The sequence below is a fragment of the Silurus meridionalis genome, chromosome 20 (genome assembly GCF_014805685.1).
Source record: "Silurus meridionalis isolate SWU-2019-XX chromosome 20, ASM1480568v1, whole genome shotgun sequence".
In the NCBI taxonomy this organism is placed as follows: domain Eukaryota; kingdom Metazoa; phylum Chordata; class Actinopteri; order Siluriformes; family Siluridae; genus Silurus; species Silurus meridionalis.
This window is the reverse complement of record NC_060903.1, coordinates 2,104,802-2,131,235: the sequence shown is the minus strand read 5'-3', so window position 1 is coordinate 2,131,235 and position 26,434 is coordinate 2,104,802. Positions and strand designations below refer to the sequence as shown.

The 26,434-nt window shown below is 37.3% G+C and overlaps 2 protein-coding genes across 4 annotated transcripts in view; one reads left to right on the top strand and one right to left on the bottom strand.

The window, feature by feature from the left end:
- Positions 1-8,697: 8,697 nt before the first annotated feature.
- phb2a (prohibitin 2a) lies at positions 8,698-13,885 on the bottom strand. Its single transcript, XM_046876525.1, is given in 12 exon segments — positions 8,698-9,194; positions 9,777-9,853; positions 9,973-10,050; positions 10,434-10,537; positions 11,589-11,699; positions 11,702-11,717; positions 11,851-11,972; positions 11,975-12,034; positions 12,142-12,221; positions 12,354-12,438; positions 12,568-12,700; positions 13,760-13,885. Coding segments are annotated over 12 exon segments (906 nt in total). The 5' UTR covers positions 13,781-13,885; the 3' UTR covers positions 8,698-9,175.
- Positions 13,886-25,106: 11,221 nt separating this feature from the next.
- pex5lb (peroxisomal biogenesis factor 5-like b) overlaps positions 25,107-26,434 on the top strand; it is a 38,473-nt gene continuing 37,145 nt past the window's right edge. For all 3 annotated transcript variants that reach the window (XM_046876561.1, XM_046876560.1, XM_046876559.1), the window contains exon 1: positions 25,107-25,422. In XM_046876561.1, the coding sequence (XP_046732517.1) occupies positions 25,402-25,422 (21 nt within the window). In that variant the 5' untranslated portion in view covers positions 25,107-25,401. The remainder of the gene's footprint in view (positions 25,423-26,434) is intronic.

The window sequence follows — 26,434 nt, the reverse complement described above, 5'->3', positions numbered from 1 at the left end:
GAATGAAGCACCTACAAGTCACATTTCGACAAAGCTCAGTTACACCAGCATGGCTCATTCCTTCTCCTTTAATCTCATTATGCACATCTTTTCTGTGCTCCATGTGTCAACTCAAAGCACATTATAATAATGGATTGGAATAGTCTTAAGCGTCATTATCATGGATAAAAATGGGCCTATTAAAAGTGCAGGATGATGAAACGCAGTTTCTGTTCATCATTCAAAGTTGTAGTTCTTACACATGCTCGTAAACGTAACATGATCATTTAATTAGTAAATGTTTCTTTAATGAGGATGGCAAACTTCTTGTCAGTCCCAACCCCCCTCAAGCCTACACAGCTTATACCATAAACCGGATTGCTTGGGGTGTGGTGATGTGGGGGGTTACGGTGGATGGATGGAGGTAGACCAAAGCGAGAAGATAAAGACAAAGGAGAGGGAGTGGACTCTGAACGTTGTGGGAGGGCCAACATTTGAAAAGTTCGCTTGCATGGATTTTTTTCGAACATTCATGACTAGTGATAAAGCATTTCAGTTCAATAAATAAAGATGTCGCTTTAGGATAATTGCTTGAGTGTAAAGTGCATTAAGTCGGAAATGCCTGATTTGTCATTGATTGTGGAATAAACACTGTGGTTAGAAAGAGGGAAATAATTCTCAATACTTTGCATACATCAAAGGGGTAATATGCAAATTGCACAATACGACTAACACATTTACATATTGGTAAAATAAATGCAATGTTTGTGAATGGTTTAAGTGAAGACATGTTTTAATCAAAAACTAAGTCTTTGAGAGTAGTCGTTCCTGGCTGGCTTTGGTCTCCCTAAATGCACCCTTCCTCCTTTGATTGTAACCCGATGCCCTTGGGAGCATGCAGTCGAGTGCAGGAGGACTCTGCTGATCAGCTCATTAAAAATGCATTATAATTAATGGGCAGTGAGAAGACATAGAGGCCTCATAGTTCATTAACACAGTCTGTCAAAAATTATATTATTGTTTAGCCTCAGATCTGGGCAACAATTAAAGTTTAACAAACAAAGACATTAGCTATTAACATTAATAAAGCTTATATAAATATTAACACAGACATATTTAAGGTTTTGATAGTACGAGCTGTTGATGAGTTAAACATTGCCTTTAGAGGTCTACTGGAACAAAGAGGTCAATGAGACAACTGGCTGTGGGGTTTCAGGAGGAAATGAATCACTGAGCGGACTCTTCCATGTTATGCTCTCCCAAATTCTTTAACGCCCTCAGAGGAGGGTTATTGGGTAATCGGGAGACCCTGGAGACCTTCAGTGCTCACCATCTGTGCCAGACAGAGTGTAATTAGTGGGAGTGAACCTGGTAAACATTCCCAAAACTGGCCAACACAGAACAGAAGGGAGGCAAGACACTAAAAGGCTTCTATAAATAACATAGTAAGGACATATACAATACACACATTTTTACCAATATACATTATTATAACTACATTTTCACCCAACTTGGTGATGGACACTCAAGTCTTAATCATCTTTCGTGCTCTATACTATACTCTATTTCTCGTTACACCTTTATGATATGTAAAAAATTTCTAAACATTTAACCAAAACGCCCGCTTCGACACAGTTGTTATAGTTTTATGCTTCATTTAATGCGGCGAACAGAAGTATAGGCCTTCGCTTAGCTTCGTAAAAAGTTGCGGGAGATTTTTTTGTTAGGCATATGGAAAACATTGTCTGAAGACACAAACGTTGGCACATGCTAGCTGGCTGTAGGGTTGCCAGATTGTTTATGCTTCGCTGAATTCACTGCCCATTCTATAGGCAGCACCTAGAAATGTTTTGTTAGCTGTGGATACTGTGTTAGCAGTAAGGACATAATGCATTTCATCTTCTGTAAATGCAGTTCAGAGTAACAGAACCTAAATATAAGTTTTAAGAGTTGCAATGCATGCTGATTACTAGCAAACTAGCAAGCTAGCAAACTCACTAGCCTGAAACAACAAGAAAGTAAATGAAACAATTGATATACCATCTAATCTTCACAGCTGGATGACTTTATTTCCAGCCGGATTAGGTATTATATAAGTCTTATATAAAATCTTATGCTAGCACATGACTTGTGCTGCATCCATTTTAGACCTGCTGTGGTAGAACATGAAGAATCCCTTCAAAGGCCATCAAATTGATTAATTTTATTAGACCTGAACTTCTTATGTCTTCCAAACGGGACAGACTAAAAATAGAGGATTTATTTCCCTGCCCATACACAGAAACAAAGTAAACAAGTAGAAATTAGATAACAGTATGATTGTGATGTATTGTATAACATTATCGACACATCTACTACGATGCAGAGCTTTTACACAATCATTAAAACAAGCGTTGTCATATGGAAACACATTCAATCTGGCAACATTGCCTGGCACTGGAGACGTTTCAGTTAATCAAACAGCTTCTATCGGTCTTTCACAGAGGCCACGTGCCCAGAGGCCGACGTGGAGACATGGTGCTGGCTGGGACATGCCGTTTCCTTACACACAATGAAAACAGGAAGCACTCACTGCCTCTCTGCACAAACTTGATAACCTGAAAAGCTCTGTACAGAAAAGGGACTTTTAAAATCAGGCATAGATGTGAGGTGGTGGAACAGTGCACAGAACGAAACTATTCTTTCACTAGACAACAAAAAAACAGAAAGTCAGAAATAGGTTTTGACGTTACCTAATGTGTTATTTAACCACCCCAAGGCCTGTTTTGTGTATCCATGTACAAATGCTAAAAAATATAAATGGTGAATATGTTCCTATTATGAAAAAATTACACATAAACCTTTGTGGTAGCATCACTATGTCCTCCTGCCATTCCAAAAAAGCTGGCTAGCTAGTTACATGCTAGTAAACTAGCCCAGGTTCCGCTGCAGGTCATCACAAGTAAATCAAGGATTGGGATTGCTATATTTTCGGTAGACAAAATGTAATGGTATCTCTTGTAATCACTACTTTGAATTTGTTCAACATTAGCATTATTCAGGCTAGCTAGCAACAAAGCTTAGCATTTGAATTACTTATTTTTAAAGAAGGTTTCTATTTACAATTTTCACAGCACTCTTTTTGGAAAGGTGTTTTGTGTGTGTTTAATGCAACCAATACATGATAAATTACCCTCCTGTAGATACAGTATCATAACATTTAAGCAGCACAATGAGTCACGTTTCAAATTTCCTAGCTAGGTGTGAAGGGTTGGCTAAAGTTTACACACACGCCACATTCCAGTTAGAATTCCTGTTCTTCCAGCTGCAGACAAAGGTGTGAGTGTGCTTTGCGGCAGCTGGAAACAGTGAGCGAAAGCAAAAAGCCTAGACAGAACAACAAAAAAATAAGTTAGTGCACTTTCCCATGAATTCACCCCTGAGTCACACAAGTCTTTGCACAGAGACCTAATTTTAGTACACATTTCAAAGACCTTTTAACTTTTAGTAAGCACCAAAGCAGACAAACAGGGATGAATTTAATAACATGGATTGAACGAAAGAATGTAAAAGGAGCATCACTAAGCCTAACTAGGGCAGGCTATCTAAATCCCATTTGACTCTATAATGAGAGATCCATAAAAAAAGAAGCAGGTTAATTAAATCCATTCTGACTGTGTGTTGCACCAGTTTATCAATTCATCTCCAGGGGAGGAACCTCAACCTGGAAAAGCTAGCAGGACGTGCTGCAGATGAAAATTGATCAAGGAGTGGCACCAACACAATGCAAAATTATGAATCATAACCAAAGTCTAAAGACACAGGGGCATGCTGAGTGCTTTAATGAGAAATCATATCACAAGCTAGTATCCTTCAGTCATACAGAAATGCAATTAAAGCAGTTCTAAAGTCAATATTTAAAACACATGACAAAACAGGGTCAGATCCAGATATGCTGTCTATTTGGTCTGAATATAATAAAAACGTGAGAAGTTTTTTTGTAGCTTCAGTTCTGATCTAAGTCAGATCTGGGCTTGGTATCAGTATTATTCGAATAAAAATGAAAGCATCAATAAAAACAGGTTTAAAACAGATTGCAATCACTTAAACAGGTTCAAGTCGAGAAGCTTTTATTGTTATTTCTACCAAATATTGCTGACGCAGTACACAGTACTCCAGAACCCTGATGCTACATTAAACAACATAGAGCCTCATCACACAACATAAAGCTACGTAACAGAACACAGAGGAAGGACTAAAGTGAGTGTCATTGCCACATAAAGTGCATCGTGTGCAACCGAGTGCAAACAGTGCAGACAAATTTTTTTGATTTGAATGCCTACATTTTCGTGTAAACATGTCTGTTTCAAAAATCAAAAATTGGTAACTAAAACCCTCCCGATTAGTGAAACACACGCTCCATGAATGCTGGCGAAGACGCCTTTACCAATGTGCAAGATTCATTTTAATGTAACTTTATTAATAAAAATACAAAAAATTAATTGGGTGAACGTAATGAGCTGAACTGCGCTATATATTAACATGAAACGCAGCCATTGAATTTCATTGTAAATGCATGTGATACTTATAATACAATCCAGATACAAGATGCATGAAATGTCTGGGTCTCAGTTCTCTGTAGCATATAGCCAGAGCTTATGCTTTTAGCATAATTGTTCCTCCTGTGTGGCTTTAGCTGTTAATTAGCTGATTAGCTCTCAGGCTGAGAGCTATGGCTGGCTTCTGGACACTCTCTGAGGAATGTCTCAGATAACAACTTGCTAATTAGGAGCTTCGTTTTTTTTCTCTCTTGTTTTGTTTTATGACGCATCTATTTACATTCCCTCAAATAACTTTTGGCATCCACCCAGTGTGGTAACGAATAATGTGGCCTACAAAAGTCACCCGAAACAAACCAGTTCTGCTGCGCAGACATTTTTTCTTTCATTTCTTTCTTGAATCTTAAAAACAATTTAACAAAGGAAAGAAAAAAAAATGTTTTGGCTAAAATTAAGTTCACCCTTTCAATAATCTTTTAAGCCAAATTACTTTTTTTTATCTGATAATAATAATAATACGCTACAGAAAAACTAGGACACCCGGACAAATGCATCTTGTGTCTGGATTGTATTTTAACCACCACATGGACAGGATGTGATAACACACTGGTTAAGATATTGAATTTCTGATCAGAAGGATGAGTTGAAAGCCTACAACCACAAAGCTGCCACTGGTGGACCCTTAAGCAAGGCCTTTAACCCTCTACTGCTCAATTGTATAAAATATAAATGTGAGATAGTTGTATGTTGCTCTGGAAAAGGGCTTTTACCAAATGCTATAAATGTTAATATATGCAAAAATGTTCTCATGGAAAAAGATGCTTTATTGATGTGTTTATCTTCTATGTTTTCACAAATTAATGTAAAATAAATCAAGTCATTGAATGATTAATTAAAAACAGTAAGGGATGGATGCTGTTTATGAGGTGCTGTAGATGTTTTATTTATCTGAAGCATATTTTTTCCCAATTACACAAATTTGTACACATAATTGTAACATCACAGCAGTAGCAGCCCCATCATGGAAGCACTGTTGAAGCCAGCTGACTGCAGTCATGCACACGCTGCAGAGCGAGCATCATGACTTTGAAGTAGGTCACACACTTTTCACTCGCACCAGCATTTTCAGCACGATATTATCTATTTATTTTGTGGGAAATTGGCTCGATAACCACAACCTACTCCTTTCCAAAAATAGGAGCATAAAGAACTCCTTTGTGCTACTGTAACCTAACATTGAGTGCTAATCTCCGGGCAAATCTCCATGATCTACCATCCCGCCGTGAGGTCAGCGTAACCATGGTAACGCCGCAGATGAGAGAGAATTTGGACTGTGCTCCAATACACGTACACGTGCCCTAACTGGAGCACTGAACAGACGGCCGGCCTGCGGCGGGGCTGTGTTTCAAATGGCATGCTTTGAAAAAGCACAAAAAAAAAATACCATTAAGTAGTAACAAAATAATCAACAATGGAGTGGTCAGATTTTTTATTTAGTTAATTTGTCCTAACATGTATATAATGTTGAGATGTGTGAAACAGTGTAGTTCATGTTATCAGTAAATGATATAGAAGATATAAATTTAGATATAAATTTAAATTAAAATTTACATTTAAGCCACCATTCTTCTCTGTTTTCATGAGGTTAATATGTCGTACGTATTTCGTTAAAAATAAAAATGCTATAGCCTTAAATATATAAATAAATTAAAAAGAAACATTATTAGTAGACCTTAATAACAAAAGGTGAGCCCTTACAAGTAAGTCTTACAGACACACACAAGATTTTTGATATGTTGGTGTGTGATTTTTATTATTTTTATCATCATTTTGTTAAAGTAACTCAAGAATTATGGCCAACATTTGACCATTCTGTTGTATGGTCAAATATAATCACATGCAATATGCAATTTTTTAAAATAAGTTGTTAATAATAAATAGGTAGTAATTATACAACAGTACTAAAAATATATATATATAATAATCAACATTCATTGAATGATTGAGCTGCAAAACATTTGCAGATTAAATTCTCTGCCAGAAATATACAAGATACAAGAGTGTACACAAAATATATGCATTTATACTTTTTTCCCTTATATATATTGAAACAGAATTCATTAAGTATGAGCTAAACATTAATTTTTTGTATTTTTTAAATTTGTGAATAAGGTTGTAAATCCTTAAATCCCAGTCAATCCTGTTTTTTCCACCCATAGTGACTTTTTGGCCTGCATTCAAAAAATGCCGCTGGATTCTATAGGCTGAGTCCAACGGAGTAGGCGTAGTTTATACAACTGCCGCCCCGTATACAAACCCCTCCCCTTTATGAATATTAATGAAATCGGGAAAGCGCCCAACCCCCCTGCTGCCAGTGCAGAGCTGAGCTTTTTATAGAGGTGAGATTTTTTTTCTTTTTTATAGAACCGGGAACCCATTTCTCACAAGATCGTGCTGAGACACGCGCTTAATCAGAACACACACACACACACACACACACACACACACACACACACACACACACACACACCGACTACTCTGGAATATTTGAAAAGCATGGCAATGCAGCAAACAGCGTCACTATATATTTCACATATATAATGCACTGCTGAACACAGTATATATATTTTAACAATATATTCCGACATAATGTTAATCTAGATTACTTTTATTTATTTATATATATATATATATATATATATATATATATAACGATGCATAAGATTTTTATTTAAATCAGCATATGTGCGTTTGGCGCCATCTGCTGGACAACACTACAAACTGACCACTATTACGTAATCTACTCAAGGCCTTCAGCAATTTCTTTTAAATTTGTAAGAAATATTTAAAAATAATAAATATTGAATAAATGTTAAAGTTATAGAGCACTTATGTGGTTCAACATGGCTGGAAGCCAACAAAGTTAACCTCCTACTATAATACACTATTTTTTATCATCAACACAGCCATAAAGCTTATGCAGTTCTTGTGTATTGTTCACATATAAAGAGAGATTTTCCATATTTGTTGGACTACTTTGATGATTTATAATATTTAATGAAGGTAAATTTTGTGTGAAGTGCTTCCGCTGAAGAAAACCTTTAAAATTACAATTGTTATACTCTACTGGGTCTGTGTATGTTGCGTTGAAATTGTCAATTTTCTGATTTTATATAAAAAGCAGAAAAAAGAGAAATTAGCTTTTTATTGTTTAGTTGAGGAATTTACTATACCACTCACTATAGCAAATATGATCAATGCCAACTGCACAATATTTACACTCCGACATCCAATCTAACCTGAAAGTCAATCTGAATTTTATTGGCCGTCTTTTTTTTTTTTAGGATTCCTCACGAAAAGCACCTGAAAAATCAATTTTTAAAAAGAATCTCATTATCCCCATGAACGTTTCAGAGTGAAGCCAAAATGTTGGTAAAATCTGCTCATAAATAATTATCTGACGGTCAGTTTATTTTATATCCAAGTTATTCAAGCGTCCCATCAAACCCAAATAACTTAATTAGAAAATCTTGAGAAATTATAAATGAGGCATAACTGATTTTTAATTAGAGCAAATGTTTTTCAACATGGAAAATTTTCTAATTTCATTTTCAAACAAAAAAAAAAAAAAGCGAATAAATTCAACGTACACGGACCAAACTGATACTCAAGAATCAACTGGTTTTGGGAAAAGAAATGTGGTAGTGCACATCTGTTCTTAGGAGTTATGTTTATTGACTCCTGAGGTTTGAACCCATTCATTCAGGCACTAGTAATGAATATGTAAACATTTACAGACGCCCTTATCCAGGGGCAATTATTACATTACATTAAATCTCATTCATACAATTAAACAGCTATAGGGTTAAGGGCCTGCTCAGAAGGTCATGAGTTCAAATCCCAGAAGTGGGATTTGAACTCATGACCTTGTGCACCAAATTACAATCCCTTAACTATTAAGCTACCGCCTCCCCACTAAACCACCGTGGTCAGACTTAAAGAAGTGGGCTTAAACATTTACATTCTGTAGAATTGTTTACAATTTTCTAAGAAATAGATATAAATGACCTGAGGAATGTTACTTGAATAGGTTTGAAAGTGGGGATTTGATGAAACGCCTGCTCCTATAGCATTTTTGAATAATTGCAAGCAAACCAAAGGAACACAAAAAGCCATGTAATCAGAAAAAAAATCGAAATATTTAATAGAACCTCCTTCAAGTGCTTGGGTGTTTTGACAGATTACACATTGCTGAAAAATCCAAAGTGTAAAGCGTTACTAACAGCCGAGTGGCCCTTATGAACATCATACATAGGGTGTGTATTTATAATACTATGTTTCACACATACAGGAAGTGGACAGAACTATTTCTCTCAATGCCTCAATTCATTAGCTGATTTTAAATCAATTCTTTATTAAACAATGAGGCGTAAATTATGTAATTTGTATCTAATGGTCAAACCCTTTAATAAACGGGTTGTGTCTAAACGTGTGTGTGTGTGTGTGTGTGTGTGTGTTAGTGTAAAGGGTACCCAACCCCTTTGCTGGAAAACCTGCACTCAGAGACAGTCACTGCTGCGAGAGGTCAATATGCAGCAGACGTTAAATACAGCACAGATGCTCAACACATGGAATGCACTTCCCCGGGGTGATACTTCTTATTTCCCCAGAGACAAACTGTAAAACAGGAAACAAATAATCGTCATCACCATCATCATCATCATCATCATCCTCATCATCAGAGAGTAATTTAATGCTACACAATGGTTATATATTAGTGGGCTGATTTCGGAACACAAGTTTTTATTACTGAATCTAGTAGGGGTGTAACAGTACACAAAAAATGCCGACAAGCAATTTTTTTTGTTTTGTACTTCCCCCTGACCGTATGGGGGGGGAAAAAAACTCGAACCTTGATTCAAAAACTGAGGTATGTGCCGAACAGTGAATTTCGTGGACCGTTACACACCTAGAAGATCGACTCCGCTATATACTTTCTACTTAGTTTTTTTTCTTTTGAAAATGTTTCAGAATAAATTATTCTGAAATGAAAGGGCATGAAAGTGTCCAATTCACTCATCAGGTCAACCTTCTAAAACAATCAGTGTATGACATGCACACATCAATGATGTGGCTCTGATCACGCTTGCATAACTACTAAACCCTAAGAGAAAGAAAGAGAAAACGATGGCAAGCTTGTTGTCTCATGGTTTTCTTCCTGTCCTTCAAAAACATCTGAGCAGTAGAAGAGGGTCTTACTTGTTGAAGGAGCTGTCCTGCAGGTTCAGTACTAGATTTTCTGAATTCAGGTATACTCTATTCTGTGAGGTCGCCACCTGCAACACACACACACACACACACAAGTTCAAGAGTGTTTCACTGGAACACACCCAAAACATGGATATGCCGTGATATTAATCGTAAACGTTGATGAGGTTAGAAGCGCAGGTTTTACCGTCTTGGCGATGTTCTGGGCGGCTCGGATGCGTCTTAGTTTAAGGTAGCCAGGATTCTTTGTTACGGCTTCACCCAGCTGAAATAGACAAACACAAAGACACACAATAACAAATCATAATCCATTTGTCCTGATTAGAACTAAACGACCTGTGGCCTGAATTTTAATATTAACGCCTGCTTAGCTCATGCAAACAAACACTTTGGGAAGAAAAATGCTTACTCTGCAATAAATGTGTGTACAAAATGCTCAAAATGCTTAGCGCATTTATTTACGCACCTGCAGGAAGGCACAAAACCGTGTCTTATATACAGTACAGCTGTAAACAAAGTGCTTTAACAAATGCTCTGGGTATAATTCAGTGTATTAAACTTGTATTAAAGCCTGATTATGAAAAGCTACCCAAACTAAACACACATAAAAAAAAAAAAAAAAAAAAAGTGATGAAAAATGGACTGTACCAATTTAGCAGCCTGAGCCTCTCCCTCAGCCTGGATGACCTTCTGCCTCTGGTCCTGCTTGGCCTTCTCCACATAGAACTGAGCTCTCTGGGCCTCCTGCTGGGCTGAACACCAGCAAAAGACAAATCATGTTGTAAGATTAGTCATGATACTAAAAAGTAAAATAGACTGGACAGTACAAAAAAGTTCTAAAACACTAAGCACTTTAAACGTGTGACAACGGTGCCCCCTAGAGGATGACTGGCTTAAGAACATGGGATTAACGGCTTAATATTTTTTTTGCATAAAATACAATGGAAGCAAAAATATAAAAGAAGCTCCAGTAAGATGTTGTTGCCTATGAAGGAATCAATTATTTAGAGACAATCTCCACACAACTACATGCTCTAATCTTCCTGTTGGGGTTTTTTTTCCAGGTTAAAAAATGTGGTACAACTGTAAAATATAAACAATTCCCTCCAGACTCTTTGTCTTCCCTGTAGTTTGATCTGAAAAATGAAAGCCGCCCAAAAATTCCGAGCTGGAATTCCCACTTGCAGGTCAATGTGGCGTTTTCCCCTTTAATATTATTTCCATGATAACAGTGTGTCTGTCGGAGCAGGCCAGAGTAGAAAGCTGGACATGTTTTGAGTCATTAATATGAATCATCTATAGCAGCGGTCCCCAACCTTTTTTGCGCGACGGACCGGTTTAATGTCAGACAATATTTTCACGGACCGGCCTTTAAGGTGTGCCGGACAAATACATAAAAATAAAATGATACAAACAAGCATTGGTATTTTCTAAATATAATAATAAACGTGAATCCGCTGCGTTGTTTTTTTGGTCATTTTGCTCGCTTTGGGGTTTCAATTTAGCGGTAATGTATTATGTGTTAGCGGCCGGAGCAGCCTCTTTAAGAAGGTAGCGGATGGAGGTAAGACATGTGACCGAGGGAAGCATCATGACATGCATCAAGTATGAGACAGATGTGGTGGAGAAAATCCAGTAATTATCCAAAATTCACTTCAAGAAATGATTCAGAACCCATTGGCATACTATAGTCACAGTTTCATGTAGCTAACATCTTAACATGAGGACCAAATCCTGAAAACATGTTTTAAAAACCATTTGGTGTTCTGTTTTCAGTGAAATCTCTATGCTAAGACTGCTTACCAACTTGCTTGGCTTCTACAGCAGCTGTATACTCCCTGCTGAAGCTGAGTTCTGTAATGGCCACATCATCCAGGATAATGTTAAAGTCTTTAGCTCTTTCGAAAAGTTCCTCCTGATCAGCAAAGACACCTACACACCATGTTAGGATGGGGAAAAAAAGGCAAAACAGTATTTTATTTATTTATTTTTCCTCTAACTACATTCAAAGCAAAATACTTTCTATTGTTGGCGCACAAATAAAACTTGAATATAAGATGAGTACCTGAGCCCTCTGGGTGATGAGCTGCGAGGCATTAAACTTGGCTACGACGCTCTTCAGGACCTCGTTGACGATGGAGGGCAGCACCCGCTCGTCGTAGTCCTGCCCCAGGTGCTGGTAGAGAAGGGCAGTTTGGAGGCAACAGGTCGAGACAGCACACGCAGAGCGATGTTTACCATCTGAAGATCTGTGAGCGGAAAGAGAGAGCGCAGTCGTTTATAAACCGAAAAACAAGATTGTGGCAAATTTGTACTCACTTATATTAAATGATTACTTTTCATATTACAAATTTACCTTTGCTTCCTGTGAGGGATGAAATCTTGCGCGGTTTGGCTCGGATGTCATAAATGATTGGATACTGGATCCACGGTATCCTGTCCATAAAAAGTATATTAATATTAATAACAGATTATCATCAAGTTACCGGAAATTAAACACTTGAATGTATATGAAGCCCTAAAACATTAGGCCTGATGAAACCTATATAAAATTAAAATGATGAAAACCTGAAATGCAGCCCCTCAGACAGAACTGTGTCCATCTGAATGCCTCCAATTCTGTTGAAGATGATGGCCCTTTGTCCACCTTCCACTGTGAGAACAATCAGACAGCCATCAGTGGGCAGATAAACCAATGCCATGCAAACAACCACACTAACAACATCTTATATACTGCATGCATGTCCTACATATCCTGCCTCTGACTCTGTTGTGTTGTTACCTGTGTATGTAGCTTCTTTGACACCGTAAGCCAGAGCACCAGCACCGATGAGCAGTTTGATCCCAAGGCCGGTGCCTCTCGGACCACCAGCGGACATCCGGCCTGCAATCTGCCTCAGCTGCTGCAGAAAACCCTAAGTGAGAGAAAACACACTGGGTTTAATCTTTTCATGAAAAAAAAGTGCAGCTTTTGGGTGGTAAAATAAAATTCTTGCACAGCTTTCCAATCGTTCTTGTGCACCTTCAGACAGGTGAGAATTCCTCTCAGACGAAGACAAAAAAAAGATTTTTAAAGATTTTAAAGTGATCGCTGTCTCGAAGGAATTCCATAAGTTTTGGGCTTCAGTAGATCTTTTGCTGAAAACTGTGCACAAGACAAAGCTGTCGAGCTGAAATGAACTCTAATCTAACTCGAGTGCACTGTTGATCTAGCCGCAATGTAAAACAAAAAAACAAATGGAAGTCCTAAAAGTTTCCTGCTCAACTAAAGCATCACCCTTGATTCATGATTATATGGGTTTCCTCTGTATTCTACAGTTTCCTCCAAAATCATGCCTGCAGGTGGACATGCTTAACCCTAGATATAAAATGTCTTTATGTATTGTTTTATGCCCAGGGCATTTCAAGGACATTTCTGAGGATGAATGGTCAGTCCTAAAAAAATATAATACTTGGTGCATGATTTGAGACACAGCCCATCCTTGGTCTATGGCGTACCACAGGACAGTCATACTAGAAGGTCATGGAGAGGAGATTCGGAGTGAAGTGGACAATAACGTCAATAAATTGTCTACAAGCAGTGCTTATAATGAGTGCTGAACTATAACGTGTAGGCTTCGGTCCATTACGTACGCATGCGCATAATGTTCGAACCGGTTCCAGAAGCACAGAACCCACGTGACGTCAGCATGGGTTTCAAATTCTAATTACATTACTAATAAATGTCATATGGTCCATTATTATTGTTATTATTTTTTAATCTGACACGAATTTCACAAGTGTCTGTTCCGTAAATGACTAAATTACTGCTATTCTTTTTTTCGCAATATGAACGCAATAGACTCGGCTAAGCTGTTAGCTAGCCTTTATCACATTTAGCGATAAATAATTCAGTTCACGCTTATCACAAACACATTTAAACATTACAAACCGTTCTATACATCTTTATAAAGCTTTATTTAAAGATAACTTACTCCAGGTTCTTGCCCGGCCATGCTGCTTCTTCTTCTACTTAACCTGACACGCCAAGGTCACAACAAAGCACTTCCGGTCCAACCGAGATGCACGCCGGGAGTTGAAGTAGCAGCGACAGAAGCAATAAATAGCAACCGTGACGTTGTGTGGAGTTTCTGCTCCACAGCAAATCAGTATACTTATTTAAACTGGAGTCTGGGGGAAAGCTGTATATAACACCATTCAGTAAAATGAACAATAAATGAATAATTGTCTTTTCATAACATTGGAAAATCCTCTGTGAGATATATTTAACAGAATGCTAGTTTACACTCACCTTTAGACCACTATATATTTAACTATATAGTTTTGGTGAGTCTGCACACTTTAACCCCAGATTATTTTTCCTGAAGAATGTGTTGAATCCTATTGAACTCCAGATTGAGGCATGATGGTGTGTGATTCACCCAATTGAGGATGGGTTCCCCTTTTGAGTCTGGTTCCTCTCAAGGTTTCTTCTTCATAACATCTAAGGGAGTTTTTCCTTACCACAGTCGCCATGGCTGCTCATCATGGATAAAAGCACACCATTCACCTTACTTAATTTCTGTAAAGCTGCTTTGAGACAATGTCTGTTGTGAAAAACGCTATAGAAATAAACTTGACTTGACTTGACTTGATTTGATTTGACTTGATGGATGGACACTTTTCTGCTCACCATGGTTGTGAAGAGTGGTTACTTTTGAGTTACTGTAGTCTCTCTGTCAGCTTAAACCAGTCTGGCATTCTCACTTTGCCTTTCTTAACAAGGAGCTGATCAAATGCTTCAAATGTTTTTTGTTTTTCGCACCACTGTATATCAAATCGAAAACACGGGACATGAAAAATCCCCAAATCAGTAGCCTTCTGTCAATAAAAACAATACCCCTTCCCCCCAAAAAAACTCTAAAACAACATGTTCTCCTTGTTCTGATATTTGATGTGAATCTAGTCTGGTACTCTTGACCTACATCTGTACGATGTTCAGCATTGCTCTACTCCCAGATGATTGGCTGATCACATAATAGCATGAATGAACAGGTTTACGGATGTTGACAGTTTCGAGTCTATTTCTATATAAGCATATTGCTCTAAATTAAATTGTTTAAAACTTTATTGTAGCATGTAAAACAGTTCAATTCATTTTTATTTGTATAGATTTTAACGCCTTGTCTCAAGATTAATCGTTAATAACATAATGTATATATTCGTTCCATATAATTGTAAACTTGCCCTTAATAAGCAAGATTGCACATGGAAAAAAAACCTTGAGAGAAACCAGACTCAAAAGGGAACTCATCCTCATTTGGGTGGTACCAAATATCCATTCATTACAGTTTAGTGATTTGCAGTGATTAAATGCAGCCTGTGGTTTTGAGCCATTGTAGTAGACTGTACAAATTAATATTCAGTGATAACAGAAAATACATTATGCATATGATATATCTATTTACTCATACCTAAAAGATGTAATCATATGCATATTATAAATATGGCACATGCGAATAAAGTGGATGATGAGTCTGTATATGACGTTATAAAAATCAATATATTGTAATATTCATACTTTCGTAATGGTCACATGTTATGGTACTGCTTTAATTATTGGGTTATTATTGTTCAAGATACACTGAAATAGTCTAGAGTAGACCATAACATTAAACTGCATGCTTTTTTTTTTTCTTTGCAAACATCCGATAGGGGGCAGTTTAACCTAGGTGCCATGTTGAAAACTACAATATACACCTGTGTGCAAATAAGGTTGAGGAGAATCTTCTCTCTGGAAAAATTAAAGCCCGGTTTGTAGAGTAATTGTCCCAGGCCTTAAAGGCAATGTCAAAGTGGTGAGGAATGAGCAGAAGACTATCATGACTTCTCTCCCATGCATTACACACATCTACACCCAGCGATGCAGGACCAGGACCAGGAGCATGACAATTATCAAAGACCACACATGAACATTTCTCAGTGCATTAGTCAGAAAAGCTCTACCGGATACTGAGGGCCAACAGATAGAAACACGTTTCTACCTTCAGGCAATCCAGCTACTGAAGAAGGCCATTTGAGAGAACCTACATATTCTCACTCTTTCACAGACACAACCACATACACATTTGCACTAGAGATTCTGTTCAAAGTTCTCGATGTACTACACAGAACCATTTAAAGAATATAACTGGCTTACTAAAATATTCACATATATTGATTATATTTTATATTCTATTTTGCGTGTGTGTTCTCTGTTTGTTGTTGCACTGTGGGTTGAGTAACCACAAAAATCAGCATGGTTATGTGAGGCGACATTTCAAATCACTTTCAGATTCTTCTGACCTGCTTCCTGTAGGCCTATGTTTTCAGCACCATTATAATTGCAGCAGCTATACTGAATGTATTATCATATTTATCCTGTTCCCTAACAAAACCCAACCTTTTAATAACCTTTACAACATATTAATTACCACAGTGTTTGCACTGTATCAGTCCCACATGGACAGCTGGCCTTGAGTCTTATATATTTGCCTGTAGCGCTGTGTCTGACACCATATCTGACATTTTGACCACTGCATCTGCCAGACATGTCTATCATTCGATGTTTGCAACTGGCAGCTCTCCATAGATAGTCCAAGGCCGGTACACACATTCTACAAAAAAAAAAAAACCCTTATTGTTGCATCTGATAGCTCAGATGATTAAAGTCTTAGTTGATTTCTGGGAAGTCTGTCAGCATGTAAACATTATAAGCTTGAGGAAAACATCTATACTTTGCACATTGATGAGCTCAAGAGCCTGGAAACAAACAAATCAGCCGGAGAACATGTGAGAACATAGAAGCATGTCCACTTCATTTTGTCACAGAAGAGGTGTCATATCCCAGAGGAAGAAGTGATGAAAGCGTATATTTCTGACCTGATTCTGGTGTCTAAAACTAAAAAATATATATCTGTTGATTATTTATGATCATTTCTTTACGTGAATTTTTTAGCAAAGAATGGCAGATAAGAGGAAGGGTTTTGCATGTCTTGCTCATATGAGCATAAAAGCAGCAGCCGGATTGAGAAAACACCCTGTCATTTTGAAAGGTGTTGACTGATTTTCTGTAAAAGAGCAGCTCAGACAGTAGCACAGCTGCAAATCACAGGTTTATATCAATTCACTTGCTCGAATGCGTTATCGTTTCTATAGTAACAGCTCCTTCCCAGGGACTTTCTGTATGCTCGCATTAAACAAAGCTCAATAGTACACAACTAAACAAATTAAAAAGTGGTCTTGTCATCTCACTATCAAAATCTTTTTTTTATTGTTCGTATGTTGACAATGTCTGTAACGAGAGCTGTATGTAAACTTTTCTGTAAGGAGTCTAAAGTGTCAGGATGTTCTAACTGTATAGAATGTGGAAAGCCATTGTGTTTGAAATATTGGATATAATGTGGTGTTATTTAAACATTTAATATAAATAACAACCTGTTAAAATGTATAGTATTATTGTTTGTATCATTTATGCCATGTCGTATCCAATAATCTAATTATCCATACATACACACACACACACACACACACACACACACACACACACACACACACACACGGACACACACACTCACAGCTGTGAAAAACTTTGGTATTTATATTGCTGCCAGTTTGTTTAACAGCTCTGTGCCTGAATGGTGTTACATCCTTATTTTGTAATAAACGTGTCAGACAAAATAGATTTAAAAAATGCCCTGTTCCAGAAATGTCCTGTAATACTACCAACATGTACAAGAATTTCTATATTTCTTTTAGGACAGAGTAAATTCTCATTAGTGCAAGTTGATCAACCATAAAAAAAATTTCAGTTTGTTTTTCAGGTGCAAACTCTTGCAGTCTCGCTGACTCATTTTGTGTTTGGATTGAATCCTGCCTCTCTCGTTTCTTTCTTTGAATAGAAACATCAGCCAAATAAACAAAATGTAAAGCCGTATGGGATTTGTTTCAGCGCATGGATCAATAGTGTAAATAAAACACCAGTGATTGTTACTAAGTGGTGCTTACCCTCACGCTCCCCTTTATCCCTTTTCTCCACACTGCTGATGTATCCTTGGAGAGTGCAAAAAGCACAGCTGGGACCCAAATCCCACATTGTCATGATGTGGGTGTGTTAAACCACAATGAAACAACAAGAAAAGAGTGCACAGGTAGAACTACGTGTATATCTATCTGATGATTATTTACTAGAAAAAAGGAAACCATTCGGAGTGTTTGATCTTCTACATTTCTCAGATGAAAGTAGTTTTTTGCTCTTGGGGACCAGTCAAGTGTGTTATATTTTTGGAGATATTTGGTCACACAAACACACACACAGTAAAACCCTACTATTCGACACCCTACCAGTCAGGCTTACTCACATTTTCCTGTCTCCCAGTGGCAGGTGGCAGACTTGTGAATGCCACACTAAGCCAAGTCGATGGTGTGAATGCCTGTACGCTGCTCACCGCGTTGTCATTGCACGACCTCGGAGCAGTTTGATTGCGACCCATCTGGAGCCATCCAGAGTGAGAGAAAAAACTTGGCATTCATTTCCATGCACCAAGACTTTTTGACCTCAACTTAGAGCAGTAAATATAAATACTGTCATATTGTTACTGTTTCTCAAATCAGGATCAGTCGATATTAATACACCATATTAACTAAAGTATTAGGACACCTGACTTTTCCACTCATATGTGTTCTTTTCCAAACTGTTACCAGAAATTGAGTGTCACACGAGTATATAGAATGTCTATGGATGTGGTAGATTTATATTTTCCCTTCATTTGTACTAAAAGACCCAAAAGTGTTCCATCATCTAGCTGAATAAAGATGATGTACATTGGTTGGAAAAAAAGATCCTCAGTTGCCTGCTATAGAGCTCTGACCTCAACCCTATTGAACACCTCTGTGGTGAACTGGAATGTCACGTGCACCCTAGGCCTCCTCACCTCACCTACATCAGTACCTGACTTTACTAACACCCTTATGGCTGAATATTTACACATCTCCACAAGCACACTCTAAAATCAAGTGGAACATTTTCCCAGGGAAGTTCATGTTAATTTATGAGCAAATGTGGACTATATGTGGATTAGAATGCTTATATAGGTAACATGTATACACCTATATAGCTATTTACTAAAAGCTAGTTCCATCTGTTGTCCACTTGCTCATTCAGATCTCGCTTGATCTGCTATGAAATTCTGGCTTGGCACATGTTTTACGCTGGATGCCCTTCCTAACTCAACCCTCACCATTTATCCGGGCTTGAGACCAGCATTAAGAGTTCACTGGCTTGTGCAACCCTGATGGCTGGGGTACTTTCTAAGTCAAATGTACCAATGTGAAATGAGCCAACAAAGTTAAATGTGAAATTCACCAATTGCATTTCTCTTCATAATAGAGTTGTATTTAAAGAGTTTCTCATTAGTTCTCCATTGAAGTATAATTATTGCCTCTGTACTAAGAGGAAAGCTCTAATCCTTTCATTTCAAGTCTCAGCCTTGATTCATTACTCACACGGGGGATAAACAGCAGTGCATCTGTGCCAAGAGGCAGCGAGAGCGTCAAGGATTTTGATTTGACTCTCATAAAAACTCTCATAGAAAGGGGGGTCTTGGAGGTGCAGATGAAATTAAGCTTTTTACATTTGTCTGAAGGTTCTGTTCAGACATTCAGACAAAGAAGCAAATTAACATGGGCTATAAATTAGATTTTTTTTTATACAATATGAATTATAAGAAGTGATCTAAAGTGTTGTGACATAAAATCCATAAAATCTATGTATTATTCATGTTTTAGGTACATACAAATTCACACGTGGCAACAATTCTGAAAACTTAATAAAAATCTCAATTAAATATATAACAATGTGCTTAATGCCATGAAGTGATAAAGAAACATAGGAACGTTCACATTTGGAGTTCTTTTGGAACAATTAGAGTAACTCTGATTTAATTAACAACTGCTCATGGAATGTAATGAACACTAACAGTGAACCAATATGCCTGATTTCATGCATCCTTTTCTGAAAGGTTTCAATTTTTTTTTTTTTTTTTGCGGTCTGTGTGTGTGAGACCAGAAAAATTATGACTGAGGTGTTTTTGAAAACAACCATGTTTTTTGGAAAATCTTTGCTGCTGGTTAAAAAATATAACTTTGATCAGACACCAAAATGTTTAATTTGAAAATAAAAAAAAGTTTTAAGAAAACTGTAAGATATTCAAGGATTTAATTCATTCAGAAATATAGGTAACAGCAGCTCTATCTGAATTTATCTCTAAGAAAGAAAGGTTGTGACATCATTGTTCAATAGTAGTTATGCAGTTATGCAGCACAAATCTTATAAATAAAAACACTGATCCCTATTGCATAATTGTCAAAAAACTAGATTAACAAATTAATAAGACCTAACATTGAACCTTGAGCTATGCCACAAGGCAAAATAACGGATTACGATGCACATTCACTATTACTAACCAAAACTGCCCTCACTGGGAGGTTAAAAGCAAAGCAGATGATGATATGCATGACATTCCCATCTGACATTCATGCCTGATATACCTGAGGCTGCTTAGAAATAAACACCAGTATCCGCTAACTTTAAAATAACATCTATATCTTGGGTAGATCGGGTTTCTTGCTGTGCATTGGACAGAAGAATAACCAAAATGTATATCGGAGATCGTCTTTCTAAATCTCTTCCAAAAGCAGTTCCAGATCAACTTTAGGAAATTTGAGTGAACATTAGATATTCAAAAAGAAAAAATAAGGAAAGACTCAGAAATTTCCAATAATGGGTGAATAGCTGCATGTTAAAAGAGTAAAAAATACCCAACGTCAATTAATTATTCATAATAGAGATCAAGCAAGGTCCAATTGCATTTATTACATGACATTTGACAGTGTGGTGGAGAAAAAGTAAAGGTCAAGCGTCTGAGGGAATATGAAACATAATATCATAAAGGTCTGGGAAGGGTGGAGGATACAACTGACCCAACAAAATGAGACTAGATGTAGCATCACAATTCATCAGTGTAGCCACAGAATATGAAAATCTCGCCCATCTATCCAATGTCAGTAATCTATGTATTGCAAAAATGCAAAGAAGAGCTCAAAAAATCTTTGAAGATAATGAAACCAGAAGTGAAATTTAAACGTCTGTTAACCTTGACACAGACGATGTACCATTCAGACACTTCATCATTTAGGACTCTGATTGAGATCATGTGTCGTGTTGTTGGTGAACCCACATCCAGAACAGGTACCGGAAGAACTTTAAAGAACTTCAGAATACCTATTTTACAAAAGCATTCGGCAGCAATCAAACAGCTGCTGGTTCTATATGTGAATTCTGAGAAATCTGCATTATATTGTACAGTTTAAAAGTTTATTACAAAGGATTTTTATGTATGTTATATAATGATTTAAATTAACAAAACCAATAAAATCACCCCAAATCCATTAAGAGAGTTTGTATGACTTATAAATGTATCTCTTTGCTGTTTCTTTTTTTGCTGTTTATTTTATTTATTAACGCAAACAGAGAGATAATCACACATGAAGGAATGACTATTTTCCAGCTGCTATAACATCAGAAATTGCAGAAAATAATTCGCCTAGCAATCGTTTCACAACAGTAAATGGACAAAAATTATGATATGCCCATTAATAATCTATAAATATTCATGTTTGGTAAATTGCTGTGATATAAGAGGAATGAAACATGTTACACTATCTCTGCTTTATGTTTGTCCTTGTTACACGATCCTGCTTTTGATTATTTTCCTATAACAGCACAACACAATGTTTCATTCCCTTTAAATTGATAAGTTGTTGTCTCTCTGTATTCACAGAACAGCTTGTGTGCTGCAGTTAATAATGAATGGACGCTCGGATAAGAATGGCTATTCCAAGGTCTATTAAAAGGACAATTTAAATAAGAGCACAAAAGTTCATATTCAGAATGACATGTACATCTCTTGCAAATTGCGCTGCTACTTGTATTTCAATTATGTCCAGTTCCATTCATTACAATCAGAGCATGTAGTGTTCTCGGGCGCTTCTGCCTTTCACTACAGCGTAATCATCTACAATTATCAGTCCTGCGTCTGAGTCAGCCATATTCATTTTCTTAATGCTCTCTCTAACCATATGGCTTCCATTTGGTACATTACCTCTGCTTGTTTTGCTGGTGAGCTTTCTGAGATTTTCACTACATTTTTTATATAAAGGCTGGTTTAAAAGCTTGCGTTTTTGTTAGATTTTAGCCCGTCTAGGAATGAGTCGAAACTCTGCAGTGAAACTTGTACAGAATGGTAGTTTAGTGTATTCCAATCAAGTTGTCTAAATGAGCTTTTAAACTATGCTTAATGGACAAAAGTGTGGTCGTATGTGGAACCTTTTTGGTGTCAAGAACTTTTTTCCTGGTTTCTCAAGGTTTAAGATTGTTTGGATCTGAAGATAATTTGTTTCCAAAAAGTGCATGCTGAACAATTCTAAACAACAAGTTATTAAGTAAATAGGACGGAATAAAAACGAAAACTGACGAGAAGAGACAGAATGTTGGGAGAAGCCCTGATGATCCACCGTTTTTCTTGATCCTTTTTCTAAAAATTATATTAAAACTCTCCGTATCTCTCTGCTAGAAATGAAATTCCAGAGGTTTCCACACCTTTTCACATTCCCAAAAATTTTTAATACCATTTAGTTGAGGTTGTGGCCCACTTGCAAAACCACAATCAAACACCAGTTTCTAACAGTCATTTGAATTTCTGTAATGTCTGAGAAGGCGAACTGAATAGGCTCATTACTCACTCTGTTCTTGAACTTTAGGTGCTTTTGTCTTCCAAACAAACCCATTACAAATTCTGTCTTCTTGGCATCAGCATGAAAGATAAAACCATGGCAGGTTATTTAAAAGGGCTGTGTCCCACTGAGCTGGTTAGATAACTGAGTAATCTCGCCAAATTCATTTAGCATGCATGCTTGTCGGATAAACTCGGAAGTTGATAGGAACCACTATCATAGTACTAACAAGCATTATTTTGCCTTAAAAAATGTAAAAATAGTTTTGGCCTTCTTATGAGATCAGCACTAAACAATGGCTTACAACTAGAAAAAACAATGCGTACATTTATGGCATTTGGCAGAAGAGAATTAAGGGCCCTAGGGGCCAGCAATGTCAGATTGGTGGTGTTCAGATTTGAACTCACAACCTTCTGATCAGAAGTCCAACATCTTAACCACTGAGTTACCCCTATTTAACTTATATACAATCCTAAATAAAAACCAGTCAAGCACTAAAAGAGATTCAGGCTTTTCTGCATCTCTCAGCCCTGTGTACTGTGAACAGATCTGAGAGTATCTAGGGTAAAACTTTTTTTTATTGTTATGCATATTTCTTCCCAGCTCAGGTGCTGACATTCTCATTGTGAACAGCGATTTTTCTTTTCTGCAGATAATTATGAAAGAGGAGCCCATAGTGGAAATGAAAGTAAGGATTTACAGCAGCAGAGTTTACTGTCTTGACCTCATTTATGAGTTATAGTTTGGAGAAGGAAGCGATATTAGATTACACTTGCACAGTTCAGCTCATTAATTTGAAACCAACAGAAAGGATGACTGGAAATGAATAGGCCACGAATGGGAGGCCTCGCTGATTAAACCTGGAGTGCCACACCGAGCAACACACCATCAATCATCATAAAAGCCTCCTACAGGCTCCAAAACATGGGAGCTTCACTCTCTCTTCTCTCAAACCCACCATTAGTTCTGAGCTCTTCAACCTGAGACCTGTTATAGAAGAGAATGAATGTACTGGTTGTGTATGATGTTACACAAGCCATTTGGGTAAGCTGTTAAGGAATGCTGGAGTTCTGAATCAATACTATAAATAATCAATTGGGAGACCAGTTAATAGAAAATGCCCCATAAAACATTCATCAAATAAAAGAAAAATTATGATGGACTACACAAAGAGACCAGGACATTCAAATGGACAAAAAAAGACAAGTTCTGACTTACTTATAATTATGTTTATTATTACACTTTGCTGGAGATTTGTTTTTTTCAACTCCTGCTCAAGATCATAACCAACAAGATCATATATAATAAATATAAATATACAGAAATCTGTTGCTTATAACAGTGCCAAAATATACCAGCGAAAACAAATAGTACTTCCCTTTCGTTTTTTCGAGCATATGTAGCACGACTTTACAGAGTTTTTGTCATAAATCTGACACTATTCTACAGTACCATCAACTGATTCATTTGAAAGCATTGAAGTCTGCGTTGAAGTTAACCATAGTGTTATTACGTCCCTTCATAATGCTACATTTACTCAACTGAGTTAATGCCCAGGGCATGATAAAATATTATTCCTTTGCCAATGAATACATGGAAAATTGAATTTTTTTTTCACTGGGCAATTAAAATGTGTAAATACTTTCAATCTTGTTCAGTTTATCATCATGAGAAAATTGTTTTGCAATTTTTTTGCCTTATTGATGTATTGATTTACTTGGGAATTTGCAAACAGCACTATAGGTTACTAATTGTCCTCCTTAATAACGTTATAGCGTCTTATCTGTATGGTTGCTCGTACAGATAAGCGTGCATGTAATCGAATTGGGCTATATGTGTGCATGGCACCCTGTAATAGCCCGGCATCCCATTCAGGGTTTATTCCTTCTCTATCCAGAGTTCCTAGGACAGGATCTGGATGCAACATGACTAGGTTTGCAAAAAAAAAAAAAAAAGGTTGCGGGTGTAATTAGTTTTCACTATTTTAATTTTTTTACTTTAAGGCATTATTCAAAATTAAATACACACAAATGTATGCTTTAGAAAACAAAACAACAGTGTAAGGTGCAGATACTGTATCCCACACCAGGTTTCTTTTTGTGCAAAATTTCAGACACATACCTGGCAACCCTGGCCAGTATCCTAAAGATGTTTAATAGTTGATGCACAAAATAATACCCATATTAACAGTTACTGGAAACGTTCATGTCGAGTAAAACTCGTGCGCATGCGCGCGTTTATCAACGTGAGAGCCGGTGAGACATGCAATTAAGGTTATTCCCATGCAAGCTTATTATGCACTTATTGTGTATGTGTTCGTAGCATCCATACAGTACATGAGCGTTATTAGACTCTAATGCACGCAGTGGAAAAGCGCAGTAGTCCCTTTGCAGGAAAGTGCGCCTGCATCACTGATGAGCCCAGAGGCGGTTCCTGATGAGGACCAATTGAAAATTCCGAGCAAAGGCAGGAGGAAGAGTATGAAGTGAGAGGGCGGTGGTAGTTGGGACAGGTCCTGCAGAGCGCTGACTGTCAGCGCGTTTCAGTGTGTGTTGTGTGTGTGTGTGTGTTTCTCAAAGCGTGATAACGAGACCCGACGATCCATCATCCGTGGTCTGTAGCGGTCCACGCGTGTGCGCAGTCGGGACGCAGCACCTGGCTCCAGATCTCCATCCTCTTCTATTTATTTATTTATTTATTTATTTAGTCTTCTTCTTTTCATCTCCCACCCCTCCACACTGAGGCTGGGTGATAAAAGTACAGGAGCTGCGGACTTTCCGGCTCTTCTCCATCCGAGGAAGTGAACATGTACCAGGGCCACTCTCAGGTAAGATTTTGTGTTTTTTTTCCCCGCACATTTTTTTTATCAAGGTGTTGGCAGGAATAATTTGGCACGTGCATGAGTCTGAACCGGATCATCCGTGCTGCTTGCGTTCCCACCAAGATGTATAATAAATCACTATTTGGGATCTTTGTGGAGATGTTAAAGCACTTCTGAGGAACCTGAGAACTACCTGCTTTGATTGTGGGCATCTTGCATTACAAATTAATTCTATATTAAAAAAGCTTCCTCTGGCATCTTCAAGGTTTTTTTTTTTCCTTTCATGGTTCCAAGTAGTAAATAACCCCCCAAAGAACCCTTAAGGAAGCCTTTATCTAAGTAAGCACTTATTAGTTACACATAATTTTAGTTCTGAGAAACTTGTTATGATGACCATCAGAACTACAAAACATCTTTTCAGTCTGTGGTCCTCCTTACAGTGGAATATTCAACCCTCCAATTTTTTTGTTCATGTAGAATCATAAAACCGGAGACTTTTCCTTTCAGTGAAGGTTCCAAGAAGAAATCAAACACCCAGTGAACCCCCCCCCAAAGGAACCACCTTTTTATGTTTGAAACTTCTGAGGAACTTAAGGTGATAAATGAGAACTATCAAACATCTACATAGTTATCTGTGTTTGTTATAAAATTATTGTGACTTTTTATATACAAAAAAGGGCTTCCACTACCACCCTCAATTTTTTTCTCTGGTTTGTTTCCCTCAAATAGAATCTCAAACCAGATATCGTTGCTTTCAGTAAAGGTTCCAAGTAGTCATTAATCACCCAAAGATCCCTTGAGGAACCCTTTACCTAAGGAACCACTTTTTTCTAAGTGTAAAGGGAACTTCTGAGGAACGAGAAGCAAGGATATTGATTTACAGAGTTTGTGGACCTTCTGTTACCAAAATATCTTGCATAATAAATAAATGTTTTGATGTTTTATTAATTTCAAAAGGCTTAAAAGGCTTCCTTCAGCACGCTCAGGGGTTTGCTTAGTTCATGTAGAATTCTAACAC